At 39.0% G+C, this 14,997-nt stretch overlaps 1 protein-coding gene across 1 annotated transcript; it reads left to right on the top strand.

Annotated features, from left to right (window-relative positions):
- Positions 1–255: 255 nt before the first annotated feature.
- Positions 256–8,126, top strand: LOC140168373 (probable 2-ketogluconate reductase). The gene is made up of 4 exons (XM_072191748.1): positions 256–677; positions 3,017–3,194; positions 3,980–4,158; positions 5,766–8,126. Exons 1-4 carry the CDS (start codon positions 284–286, stop codon positions 6,011–6,013), a joined length of 999 nt encoding a protein of 332 aa, XP_072047849.1. The 5' UTR covers positions 256–283; the 3' UTR covers positions 6,014–8,126.
- The last annotated feature ends 6,871 nt before the right edge of the window (positions 8,127–14,997 follow it).

Raw genomic sequence — 14,997 nt, forward strand, 5'->3', positions numbered from 1 at the left:
ACTAGTTTGCTTCTGACGTCATGACAAAGGCGCGCCGTGATTAGTTGCTGACCTGCGCAGTATGGCATTTTTGGTCTGGTTGACAGGACGTCATACGCAAACTAGTCTTTTTAATTCGGTCTTCAATTATAGTAAAAATGATAAATGGTGATCAACCAATGAACTGTCTAGAATTTATGTATGGGTGATAATAATACATAATGCAATACATTCATCATGACTACATCATTCGCTGTATCATGTTTGGCCCTGAAGAGGTTTCAGTCGTGTTATAACGATTACTATGGAAATTCCATATATTCTGTCATCGAAGCAACTACTTACAATTAAGAAAGTCTACGATGACTTTCAGAAACACTTCCAGATAGTCTTTATAGAAGATCTTATCGCAGACACAAGTCCTCGGCAAAAGCAACTCTACCAAGCCATTCAAGGGATACAGCTGGTAACATACAATAACATCCTGTATACAAAAATAAAGGATGAAAATTTTATATCTTCGCTTCCAAATTTGAAGATACTTAGTTACTGTGGTATTGGTTGTGATCATTTGGACCTGCCATTGTTACACAGACATGGAATCGTGGTAGCGAACTCGGGTGCTCATGACATCGTGAACACCTGTGCTGAACTTGGATTTGGGTTAATGCTAACTTTGGCCAGAAATATTCACACGGGTAAGCTTCAGTAAAATAATGATCTGTGTGTGGGTAGTAGGGGAGCTTGTGCCGTTGTGGGACCATGTTGCCCGGGTGTGTTTGCAGCTGTTGGATTATAATAGTACAAGAAGTTGGGAACCTATCATTGGATTAGGCCCGGGCTTAGGAAGATTTTCAACAAGGGGGGGGGGGCTGAAAATTAAAAAAAAAATTGGTGGGCCACCCTGAGGAGTCAAGAAAATTGTGCGAAGTATAGGTCACAAACACCCATTTTCACATTTTTTAAACTTCACCTATGATTAGGGGGGCTGAAAGGTATTCCAGCCCGCACCAAAAGGGGGCTGATGAGGCCCCCAAGCCCCCCGGTTCCTAAGCCTATGTGTACGTTGATATTTTTATATGGGTGTGACATATTGTGAAAACATTAAAACACACCTATGACGTCGCGCTATTGTTTTACTGCTCCATTATTTTCCACGAATGGAGCGATGATTACAATAACACGCCATTCGTAAATGCCTTTCTCTCTCTTTTCTCTGAAAAGCAAATACTTTTCAGGGAAAAAGTACTGGCATTGAAAAAGTACTGGCATTTATATACGAATGTAATGTTAATAACAATTGCACTTTCGAAAAGCAAGTATTTGCAGTATTGTTATCATCACTTCATTCACGCAAAACAATGATACGAAACAACAAGACAATGATTTTCATTAATACAATAAATTAAGGAAGCGGCTAGTAACATTCGCACAGTATTGTTTTGGACATGAGAGCACATCAGACATATCGAATTACATGCTGAATACAAAGATTGTCCTTCTGATATAAAAAAAAATAATAATTTTGATTTTGTGAAATTCGCGATATAATACAAATTTTATGGCAAATTATTAAAATTTCATATTTTTTATATTTTTGAAATTTAACAGTCTTCGAAGTAAACTTTATAAATCTAATGATATGTAATTAAACTGTATGTCTATGTAGCTGGGATGAAAAGCCGACTATCAATTGAAAATTTTGACCTTTCATATTAAACATAAACATTTTTTTTCCAAAAAGATCTACATTTTTTTAGTGTTTTGAGGAAAAATCTATATCTTTAATAATGAAGGTCAAAATTTTCATATGATGGACGGCTGTTCATCCCAACTTCATACTCTTTAAGTGCATATCGTTAGATTTATACAATTTACTTTGATGACTGTTAAATTTCAAAAAATATAAATTTTTAATCATTTGCCATAAAATGTGTATTGTATCGCGAATTTAATAAAAATCTAAATTATTTGATATCAGAAGGTCATTAGGCCTTCTTCTACGGTAATTCTTGGTAGACCAATATTCACTGGTATCTCGCCAAGTGGTGCAACATCACATTCGGTGCAGAAACTAACATCAAAAATCCTTACGCCCGCCACCAACAAAGAAGTGAAGGTTAAATAAAATTCAAGTGCGAGTAAAAAAGACTGGTGCTGACTTAGATGAAGGGTGAGACACCTGCTGTAGAAGTCGAGCCCATGTACAGCTCTTCTTGCCTTCTGGTGGCAGTGGTCTGGTCTTGAATGAGTGCCGAATTGAAAATCTTGACGTTGGGTTTGTTGCTGTGATGGTTCTTGGGTAAAAGCTGTACTTATATGAATCCGATCTTGGTGTGATGATGGTATACTGTGCTTCATGCTGATTCCTTGATCTAACTGTTGATGACCTGGTTGTTGTGTAATGGCTGGGAATTTCTGCCTTAGCTTCCTGATGGTGGATCTTATACATCATGGAGAGCCTTGATACTTGTCTTCTCTGCTGAAGTGTCGGCAGCTCCAAGTCAGTCATCAGAGCAGTGACACTGGCTTTCCTGCTGAAATTGCTGGTAATAAACCTATAGCTGCTTTTCTTTGCACAGCTTCCCATACTCGTGTTCTAAATGCAATTCGATGTGTCCGAGCGACTCAGCCATTCTTATCCACTAATGTTCTAATCCTTGGCCATTATCCTATACAGAAGAGTCTTTCAAAAAGACGCAGTTCACGGATCGTTGTTCTAACTTTCCATTTTCATATCTAACCTACTCTGCACTGATCTTACAATAAAATAATTAGTGAGTTGAGGCATAATGATACCTACATCCTGACTCTGGCTTATAATTATACTAGTAACTCTCCATCCAACAAGAAACTCATTGAAATACATCCTCCGCTTCCGCCGCTTATGCCCACAAAACATTGTCTACACGTTCTCTGGAATCCCTGGTTAGTAGGAGCTCACGTTTCTATGGCAGTAATCCGACCCTGAAAGCATTTCATCATTATTTTGTTGATACGAGTATATTAAATCGTGTTATTTTCGTCTTTCACTCAGGTATGCGCGCGTACCTTAACGAAGATTTCGATTGCTGTACCTACTTAGTAGTGAATTCAGGATCGCTTCTAATGGAGTCCACGCTTGGCATTGTGGGTATGGGAAGAATAGGATACCAGATTGCAGAGAGAGCAGCCGCCTTTAAGATGAAGATTGTTTATCATAATCGAACACAAAGGTAATATCGCTCTCGTTTACAAAAAAAACCATTAGGACGATCGATCAAGTAGGACTGCACTATTAAACCTGTTAAACAACATAAATACAATCTCACTCATTTAACTTTTAAACTCGTGTGCAGAACATGGAGGGAACTTTACACAGACATGTGCCAGGGAGTATACTCAGCCGGCCTTGTGAAGTGTAGCAACAAGGTCGTTTTCCTGTTCTTGGGTCTCTGTACAAAATAAACTCGTAAGTTCCAGTCGCGGATATCCTCACAAAGTATACATCATGCATTGTGAAGTACCAATTCACAAGGTAGTCTTTCCAGTATTTGAGCATCGTCATAAAATAAATTCATATAATCCATCGCTGATATTCTCACAAAAAACACTCATACATCATGTTTGTGAGGTGTAACAACAATGTAGTCTTTCCAGCCCTTGAAATATCCTAACAACATAAACTCGTAGCCGGCCACCGTTGTACATTGTAAAGTGTAACAACAGGGCAGTCTTTCCAGTCCCTGGATATCCTCACAAAATAAACTCGAAGATATCGCTGTGCACATATGGTTTAAGCATATTACTGACCTCGCGAGTGTTAGGAAATTACTGTAAGTGTAACAACAAGGTAGTCTTTCCAGCCCTTGGATATCCTCACAAAATAAACTCGTAGACACCACCGTGAATTGTAAATTGCAGCAACAAGACAGACTTTCCGGTCCCTGGATATCTCACTGTGCATTATGAAGTGCAAAAAACATTGATAACAATTACAGCCTATTTATTTTAACTCCAGGAGTAAGGAGGATGAAGAACGTGTTAATGCTAGATATTGTCAAACTCTCGATGAGTTACTGCGCATGTCTGATCACGTAATGCTGATAGCACCTTTAAGTGAAACAACCAAAAACATGATTGGTGCGAGAGAACTGAAACTGATGAAGCCTAATGCTGCAATAATCAACATTTCACGTGGTAAGTTGTTATATGAACTTGATTAAAGGCGAACTATTATACTGATGGGTAAATTGTCCTTAGCATGTATGAAACAATATCATACATTATGTTTTCAGAATCTTGCTTCCTATACCTCTCCACACAATTTAAAACGTTAAAAAAATAGCATATTGGATCCATTTTGCATTTCTAAATCGACCGATCGTATGTGATCAAGAGAGAACACAAGCGCACTGTATGAGACTATTCATTCATGAACTCGATTTTGTTTATTTTGCTGTCAAACCGGGCACAGTGTCATCGCCCCGATATCTTCATGTCAGAAAATGCCATGGTAGGTTGAATCCACAGCCACGCATGGCATTGTGTTACCACCTGTTTAATAGTTTTTAAATGCATAGTGCATAGTTAAATTGAAATATGAAATTGACAAAGCTGAGGAGCCTTTATTAAAGAATATATATAGGCCTATGACTATCGTAAGAATATTAATAGGCGGATTTAGGGTTTCTCTACCGGAAGTCAATTTGTGCCGAAATTCCTTCCCACAATGCAATATGCGTATTGCGTAACAAAGAATATTGATTAACCTCCGAGCTGTATCTATTGTTATGCAAAACTCTTATTGCACTGTGGCAAGGAATTTCGGCACAAATTGACTTCCGGTAGAGAAACCCTAAATCCGCGTATTGAAACGTATAGCCAGTTTTAAAAAAGGAGATTAGCGCTGGGTCCCGACATAATCCTTGTTGAGTGGTTTCGCAAGTTCATTCATGTTTATTCAAACGAAGCGCCTGAGATAGAGTCTTTTGTCTTGAAGTGGGACTAATAACCACTTGACTAAACAAAATAGATACATTTTGATGCAGTCGGTTACAAGATCTTACACATGCCCTTCTTTTGAACGCACATTGATACACATGTCCTGAGTTTAAACGACAAGACGCTGTTGGTGCAGTAACCAATCATACGTTCGCGTTGGAGTAAATTTGAGCAAGAAATTCAATCGATATTTCTGAAGTTGCCGTTCCAGTTGAAGTTAATTTTCAAACTTCATTTCGAACTCTCTAATGAGATATGGTACTAATTAGTGTGATACGACATGGTTTTTATGTACCACTCCCCCTAAAACTGTCGTTCTGTGTTTTGACATACAGTAGTATCATGATACGTCGCCATAAGCCACCGTGTAATTGCAGTTGCCTATTGTTTTGACATACTGTCGTATGCGTTTGCAGATTAATTACGTCTAATTAGTGAATGAATAAAAAGTTTGTATTATTATTATTATTGAGAACAAAGACAGATATATTATGATTATATTGGTAATGATAAACATATTTTACTTTGGTGCTCTCCAGTGGGTCTTCAAAAATCGAGAAAACTTTAAATGCGATTTTCTCTAAACTGCATTTTTCGTCATACGACAGTTTGTTAAAAGAGCGACGGAATGTACTCAGCCCAAACCTATAAGGAGTCAGTGTAAATTTATGTAGCTTTTAACATTTCAAAATCAGGATTAAGTTTTATAGGTTTAGTCTGGCCAGGGATATCTCATATTCCTGGTCTGGCACTGTATTCAACTTGTAACCGTTTCTGTGATCACTTTGTCCTACTTTCTGCAGGTGCCGTAATCGACCAAGAAGCCCTAATCGAAGCACTCAACAACCACACCATCCAAGGCGCAGCCCTTGATGTGACCACACCCGAACCATTACCACCCGATCACCCGTTACTGAAGATGTCCAACGTCATCGTCACCCCACACGCAGCAGGGGCAACTGTTAAGACATTCTATTCTAATTTCCAAATTTGTTTAGAAAGCATGAAAGCTGCTATTGAAGGGCGACCTGTGCCTAATGAAATTAAATAATGATGCACGTGATGTCATACAAACATAATTATTTTAAGCATTTATTTTCAAACTTCTTTGAAACATTTTCATCATGGGTTATATAAATTTTTTAATGTTAGCAAAATGTTACTGTAAAATATTTTTGATGGGAAACATAAAGGTTTTTTTAAACAATACACTGAATATCTGATAAATGCAGACAGACCGAGGAAAACGAGGGCAGGCAGATTTGTTTCATGTTTTGAAGGTTGAGCAAGTGCCCCAAGTTATGCACACTGGTGACATTAAAAATTCTCCTGACCCCCTGGAATGAGATATGAGACCCCTAAAATGGGGCCCCTTGTCCCCACTTTCAAACTCGAAATAAGCTAGAAAAGGGGTATCTTTAAGAGGAACAAAGGTATAGAAAACCATATTCAATTAGAAACAAACTCTGCAGATGTCAAGATGACATATAATTCTTAAAGAATATAAGGAGACAAGTTCAATATCAAAGTGGGTTGTTCCATTTTTAGGAGGGGTGTTTTCCTATTTTTCACTTTTTGAGAAAAAGTGAAAAATGCGTCTTTTACTCAACTTTTGACGCAAAAAATAAAATCTTTCATACCCTTTAATTTTTTTTATTTTCACAGGTAAAATAGTTTCATCCAAGGCTAATCAAACAAAGAAATAAATATCATGGAGACTCTTTTAGTTTACGAGATACAAGCCCCAGAAGTGGACTACCTTTTCGAAAATGCTAGAATGCAGATATTGTAAAGATATTGAATTTAATGGGTTCTTGAAGTCTTCTTGTATATTTAATATTTAATATTTAATATTATAAGACAGGGATATCACTCTAGAACCTAGAAATTATTGAACTGGATCATTAGCTTCCTCACAAAAGGAAGCAAAGAGTTGTTACCAATGGTGCAAATTCTGAATGGGACAGTGTAGACTCCGGTGTACCGCAAGGGACAGTGCTTGGCCCCTTATTGTTGTTGGTGTACATTAACGACATTACGGACAATCTGCAGTCGGAGATACGTCTTTGCAGACGACTGCATTTTATACAACATTGTTAAAATTACTGCTGACTGCGAGAAACTTCAGAAGGACATTGACCAACTTGACGAATGGGGTAAAAAATGGCAGATGCAATTTAACGCGAAGAAGTGCTTTATTATGAATATGGGCAACAAAAGGGAGAAGCTGAGTTCTAACTACATGCTCCAAAATCAGACTTTAGGTACAGTTGAGCATCATCAATACCTAGGGGTATTGTTATCGCACACATACAAATGGGATCACCATTACAACCATACTGCAAAAAAAAAGCTAACCAGGTCCTGGGATGCTGAGGCGTAACTTGAGGGGGTGCTCTAAATCAATCAAGAGCACTGTTTATTTGGCACTCGTTAGGCCGCTCCTGGAGTATGGTGCCAGCGTCTGCGACCCTTATGAATCTAAGTATATCAACAAGTTGGAAATGATACAGCGCAAGGCTGCAAGATTTGTTTGCAACAGTTACGACCGTCATGCTAGCGTCACTGACATAATCAGGGGATTGGAATGGGATACGTTAGAACACAGACGTGAAGCTACCAGACTTGTGCTTATGAAACAAATTCAATTGGGTGAATCAGCTATTCCGAAATCGTTAACTCCGCCAGCAGTTAGAAGATCTCGCCGTTCAACAACTGACAACAGTCAACAGCTTAACCAGACCCATTGTAGGACAGACGCACTCAAATTTTCATTTCTTCCCCGGACAACAAAAGACTGGAACCGACTACCCGACAACATTATCAACAACAGCTCAATCAACTATTTTAAAACCCAAGTTCTAGATCACATCCTTCAAAGAGCCCAAACTAGTCCATGACCACATTACCCTCACCGTGCCTCTACATGGACTACATGGTCTGTCGTCACATATCAACGAAGAAGAAGAAGACAACATCATATCATTGGCAAGCTAATATTTTGAGGACAATGAAAATGATTCCTTTTTTGAGAAAACAAGACATTTAAAATTGATATTCCTCAAATACCAACTGTAAGCGGTGAGTTCCTTCGAACGAGACAGATTTGACCTAGAAAAAAGTTGACGTCATGAAATGCTATGTGCCCGCTTTGAAAGAATGGATTGTAATTTGTAAACACTCTCAATGCACAGAACGTATGCTGTTGTTGTTCTCAGAAAAAAAGTCTAATCAAAGTGTTACAAATTTAATGGTTTTTAAACATATGGATAAAATCAGCCGCTTCATTATTATATATCAGTAAATTGTGATATTACAATTCATATGTATATCACAAAATCATGAGAAATATTTGGACTAAAAAATGAAAAAATATTTTGAGCTTAGAATTTGAGCGTGAGACTAGTATATTCAGGTATATTAGTCTCGGTAATCAATATTGTATTTATTATGCAAATAAACAATTTCAATGGGCTAGTAGCTAAGCCTTTGTTGACCATTGAAAGTCGAGCATTTATCGGAATCATAGATCATCTGGATGATCTATGCATGAATAAACATGAAAAGAGCTCTAGGCCATTATGTTTATATCGTGAACATAGGGGATTACCCCACTCTCCGCTATAATAGTGTCCGCTTCATTTACGTCATCAGCCCGCTGCCTTCGAACGGGGGAAGGACCCGAACGAGGCCGAACTTTACCAACACAATTTCTCTTTTTTCAGGAAAAATACGCATAAAAAAATTGCAACGAGTATCAACTTGTAATGTAATAATTATTTTCTTCGAATGGAGATAAACTTGTTTTTGCAATAGATATGCCCTTTAAGGATGACTAAGTATTGTTGGTCAAGACAGCCAAAAAGATCGATTTTCATTATCTATATCAATATATTATTGAAAAATAACACCTTGATGTTTTGCAGATTCTACAAATTATAAATTTTGAAAACTTCCTTGATTTATTGTTGTTAAGGAGTTATGCACGTTTTACAAAGGTGGTGTTATTTCAGCCCTCCTTACAACATAACTCAACAACCACAGGACCTAAAAGTATATCTGCGATATTTGGATTCTTCTACACGCTCGCTATGAAATGATCAATGCAATTTTTGCCAAAGCTCACTACCATTCGCAAGATGCCGTGAACTACCAAATCACAACAGTTTAAAATAGTTAATAACCTTAAACACACCAAATTATCTCCAGTATCAGTAGGCATATATTACTTTTAACCTGAACTAATTACCAGTACCATTGCACTTGGTATATTGCACCCTTAAAGTTTAGTACATGTACTACAAGTAGTCTGATGCTCAAAAAACATGCTATGTACATATGATAAAGGTAATGCAATCATTAACGTGATTATTATGATTAGGTGCAACCTGTTGTGCTGTTGTACATCCGTGCACAAAAATAGATAGTAGAAGTTCCAGTTGTGTTATACCGATTACCATGGAAATTCCATATATTCTTTCATCGAAGCAACTACTTACAATTAGGAAAGTCTACGATGACTTTCAGAAACACTTCCAGATAGTCTTTATAGAAGATCTCATCGCAGACACAAGTCCTCGGCAAAAGCAACTCTATCAAGCCATTCAAGGGATACAACTGGTAGCATTAGCAGGCAATAATATCCTGCCTAAAAAAATAAAGGATGAAAATTTTATATCTTCGTTTCCAAATGTGAAGATACTCAGTTACTGTGGTGTTGGTCGTGATCATTTGGACCTACCGATGTTACATAGACATGGAATCGTGGTAGCGAACTCGGGTATTGATGACATCGTGAACAACACTGCTGAATTTGGTTTTGGGTTAATGCTAACTTTGGCCAGGAATGTTCAAAAGGGTAAGCTTTGGAAAATGGTGTCACCGGGCAATTGTGATCTGTTCCCACGAACACTGACGGCGCGGTTAAGCAATAAAGAGTACATGTATATTTTGGGCCGATCGGGGATAATTGCGCGCGAAACGCGCGAAAACTTTATACTGGTTTCATACTTTCCTGTCGCTTGCCGCTTTGCCGTTCTGAAGATGATTTTACTTCACTGCGCCGTCGCACCAGAAACGCTAGCGGTGACCAGCGGCAAGACGATATATCGATCACTCCACCGCTTTGCCGCAGCGGCAGCACCGCTGGGAGTTGAATTCAAGTCAACTCGGAACGGTGCCCCCTGACGTATGAGAACAAAATACGATTTTGGAGCGGTGCTGAGCGGCAAGAGTAACTGTCAGAGTCATGCGCTCCCGCTCAACGGTGTGCCGCTCCGCTTGCAGACAAGTGCAAGCGGCATGATGAAGCGTCACGCCGCTCAGCGGCAAGCGGCAGAAAGTATGAAACCAGCATTACAGACTATTCTAACTCATCATGAAGGAGACATGTGCATGGCATTAAATCAGTGCGAGCTTGGGCAATTTCACCCTATTTCGGTCCAAAACATGGTGTTTATCGAGCTAAAAGGGAAGAGTGGGAGAGGACTATCTACTCTTATTTTACCCTCTCTTTGGATTTTAAAGGGGACCGTCCCTTATGGAAAATGTCAGGGACGTTCTGCTGTTTACCCCTGTCCCTCGCTTCCGCTTCCTATGCCCAAGAAAACCCGGAACATATCAAAGTTCCGGAATTCCTGATCGGGAGCAGATGGCTCTATGGCTGTAATCTGGCTCTGAAATCAATTCATCATTGTTTGTAAGTTAAAGCAAGTCCTTTTCTTTTTATCATATTACCCAGGTATGCGCGCGTACCTTAACGAAGACTTCGATTGGTGTACCTACTTAATGGTGAATTCGGGATCGCTTCTAATGGACTCCACGCTTGGCATTGTGGGTATGGGAAGGATAGGATACCAGATTGCACAGAGAGCAGTTGCCTTTAAGATGAATATTGTCTATCATAATCGAACACAAAGGTTATATCGCTTTCTTAACTGCTTAAATAAGCTTCCTTCCGAAGGCCCCTTTGAATCCCACTGTGAGTCCTCTGATCATAATCAACAAATACATGGATGGGGTTGGGTGGGGTATAACACATGGATCCAGATAGCAAGTGCCTTTAATTTTAGCCTGGTCCAGGGCCCTGAAATCCGGCCTTGAAGCTCAACAATTATTGACAATACCGTATTTTATTTAACTCCAGGTGTAAGGAAGACGAAGAACGTGTTAATGCTAAATATTGTCAAACTCTAGATGAGTTACTGCGCATGTCTGATCACGTGATGCTGACAGTACCTTTAAGTGACAAAACGAAAAGCATGATTGGTGCGAGGGAACTGAAACTGATGAAGCCCAATGCTGCAATAATCAACATTTCACGTGGTAAGTTTTTATTTGTATTGTCGTATAGGTGAACTATTATATGATATATCTTCCTCGGCTTATGTAATGTGAAACAGAGAAATAGGCTTAAGATTAAACCTTTTCCAAACACTGCCTAGGTTGTGACGTGACTGACGTCAGTCGGGCCTATCGAAGCTATGACTGCTTTGCATATCCAACTGTCTAAATCTGGTATCTACATGTATAGTGTCAGACTTGTAGTACCCGTACTCGTACCCGGACCCGTACTCGAGTCCCAATTTCTGTACCCGTACTCATGCCCTATTTGGCTTCGGACCCGTACCCGTACTCATGGACTGGGACCCGTACCCGGGACCCGTACTCATGATATACTTGATATGCCTACGGGCAACGCACTGAATGGTCTATTGTTCTATTGTGTCCGATTTGAGCGCTGACATATTGGAAAATGTTGCCAATCAATATTCATGAGAGTGTACATTCAACGTCCAATGTTCGAAATTGGGTGACTTGTGCCTGGCAGGTGTAAAATACATCTGACTGGGCGTTTTAAATACGTAACGCATAAAAGGCATTGGCATCATCGAATGGCTGCCTATAGTGCTGTTAGTGTTAGGCCTGTGTGTGTGTGTGTGTGTGTGTGGGGGGGGGGCTGTGTTTAGTTTCTATAATAATTATTATAAGGCCTACATTTATTTGTCATTCATTTCTTTTCCTTTCTCTGTACTTGCTAAAGTATCACTCCCTCTTCTTATCTCCTTCCCTTCTCCATCCCCTCTTACGTTTTGTCCCCTCTCATTCCTATCATTTTCCTTACCTTTTTATTTATTTACGTCTATTTATTTATTTCTCTTTATTTCTTCCTCTTTCTCTCTTCCTCCAGTCCCCTCTCATTCTTCATATCCCTCCTTCAACCTCATCCCTCCCAAGACCTCTCACAGAAGAGCTGCCCCCCCTTCAGTACGCCACTGATTATGACATTCTCCTTCTTAAAATAAAATAAAATAAAATCTCAATTTGTAAAACAACTTTTATATAGGCCTATACCGGTATACTTATTATATGTTACATGTATACGTAGCTCCCGGGACGTAGCTATTTAATACCATTATAGACATGGCAGCCATGATGTGTAATCATTCAGCAGGCGCATTCAATTTATTTAAATGAAGCACCTAATGTCAGTGGGGTGACAACGAACTATGCATTAGCGGCTAATGTGTGCCTTTTGTGCTTACGGCTACTCAATCACACCCTTGGGTTTATGTATAACAATAGGTACTTTTCATTCCGTTAAGCGCTTTCACGCGACTTGCATTTGATCACTTATTGACAGTAGCCTCCTAGGTAAAGCGTTAATACACTGTCGGGTCAGCTTACCGATTTAATGGTGGAAGCCCTTTGTCCCAAACAAAAGGTACCTTTCGATGAATAGCTTGTCAGATTTCAAATCGGCACAAGGTTTCAATGCGTTACGTAATCTATTTCCTCTCCATCTTATAATAGCTCCATGCCTACGGGTACCATACATGCCTGCAGGAAAGTGGGAGAGGGCTATCTACTCTCACTTCCCAGATGCATGTTGTAACTCCACTCATGAATCCCACTGTGAGTCCTCTGATCATAATCAAAACAAATAGGCCCGGCAAATAGGTTAATACATGGATTTGGTTAGATGGGCAGTAACGCATGGATCCACATAGCACAGAGTCCTTTTAAAATTTTAGCCTTGCCTAGGGCCCTGAAAAAGGTAAATCTGGCACTGGCTACACTCAGTGTACATGTTTGTTACACACATGTAGATATCTATATACATTGTCAGCCTCCAGCCTGTTCACACTTTGCAACCTATAGGGGTTTTTATGGGTTGTAGCGTTTGGCACTGTATTCAACTTGTGTAACTATTTCTGCGATCATTCATTTTTGTCCTATTTCACCAGGTGCTGTAATCGACCAAGATGCCCTACTCGAAGCACTCAACAACCACACCATCCAAGGCGCAGCCCTCGATGTGACCACACCCGAACCATTACCACCCGATCACCCGCTACTGAAGATGTCCAACGTCATCGTCACCCCGCACTTAGCGGGGAATACCGTCAGGTCATTCTATTCAAAGTACCAAATTTGTTTAGAGAACATCAAAGCTGCAATTGAAGGGAGACCTGTGCAAAATGAAATTAAATGATGGTGCGCGTAACGTCATCCCAGCAAACACAAACATATTTTAAGCATTTTTGTTCTCAATTCGTTGAAGCATTTTCAACATGGGTTAGCATTATAGATCCTGAAAACGGGTTTAAACATTTTGTATGATAAACTACAACATTTTTCATGTTGAAAAATGTTACTGTAAAATATTTTGGCAAAAAAACTTAGGGGTATTTAAAGATTTAAAATAAGAATAGTTGCAATCAGGCATCTTTTGAACTTGTTTTTAAAATATTGTTTGAAAAAGTGCTACATGTAAAACTTTTTTTAAAGCGTTTTCTAAATCTAATAACCTATGTGCGTATAATGTGACCCATTCGAAAATGTTTCGTGTTCGCTGATGCCTGATGGGATATAAGCAGAGAAAGAAAGGACTGAGGTAATAAAGAAAGAACGAAAGAAAGAAATAAAGGAAGGAATGAATTAAGTTTTTTTTCACATTGTATTATATCATACTTTTCATGTTTTACAGCCCCTGAGATTATACTTCTATATACCACTGCACGTTAATTAGATGTGTTGTCCCAACCTGTCCCAGATCAAAAATATACATGGCAGTACCATTTAAAATAATGGTAACTCATATCATTTTATCAGGCGATAGATGAAAGGTTGGGTCCACAGTGGTTAGGTCTACGAAGAAGTAGCAACGAAGAAGAAGAAACGAAGTTTTTTGTAGAATTCAAGACAAAATGTTCTTCGAAAATAGCAAGAATTCAATTTTCTTTCAGTAGAATTTTTTTCTGGCTTTCTGAAAAAGTTCATTTACTTACTTTTCAATCACTGTGCTTTGTTTACTTGTTGGTCTGCACCCGGTTTGAACCCATATTATCAGCTCATCCGTGGTAAAACGTAACCTTAACCATGCAGGGAAGTGGAAGTACATAAGTATAAGGGCGCAGACCACCAAATAGCCTCTCCATTGAAAAGCATGTAAAATCAACATGTTTAAGCGGCGTTTATTTTTATAATTATTAGGAGTTGTCGGATATTTTATGTTCTGTAATAGGTTGAGGCCTACCATTAAAACAATATTTCGAAATTGTGAGTTGAATTCCTTAGTGGTTTTGATATGAGAAGCAAAAACGTGTATACATAACAATCATGCCACGTGGGATAGTGCTAATACATTCACTTCCGGTGTGATTACCACAGAACAAAAAATATCTCGGGCGTTAAATTTTACTGGGATAATGAGAAAAATTCTGGTACCAATGAGACTACCAAAATCTCAATGTTGATCACGAAAAATGGGGGATGAGGCTGTCGATCGGCCCCTAAATGCGCCGAATTTGGGCAAATTTGGGTGTTTTTTTATGTGAAAAATTAGTATCCTGATGGGTGTACAAAAACACCTAAAAGTCGGTATAGGCAAAGTGAGCATCCATAAATCTGCGTATAGCACATCCCCGTACAAATTTTTCGAAGGACCTCCCCCTCCCGGGACTTTTCTAAATCGATTTGTGTAATGAACATGAACATGCAAACCTCACACAAAACATGCTAGCTGGTCCTTAA

Source organism: Amphiura filiformis, chromosome 13 (genome assembly GCF_039555335.1).
Source record: "Amphiura filiformis chromosome 13, Afil_fr2py, whole genome shotgun sequence".
NCBI classification, from domain to species: domain Eukaryota; kingdom Metazoa; phylum Echinodermata; class Ophiuroidea; order Amphilepidida; family Amphiuridae; genus Amphiura; species Amphiura filiformis.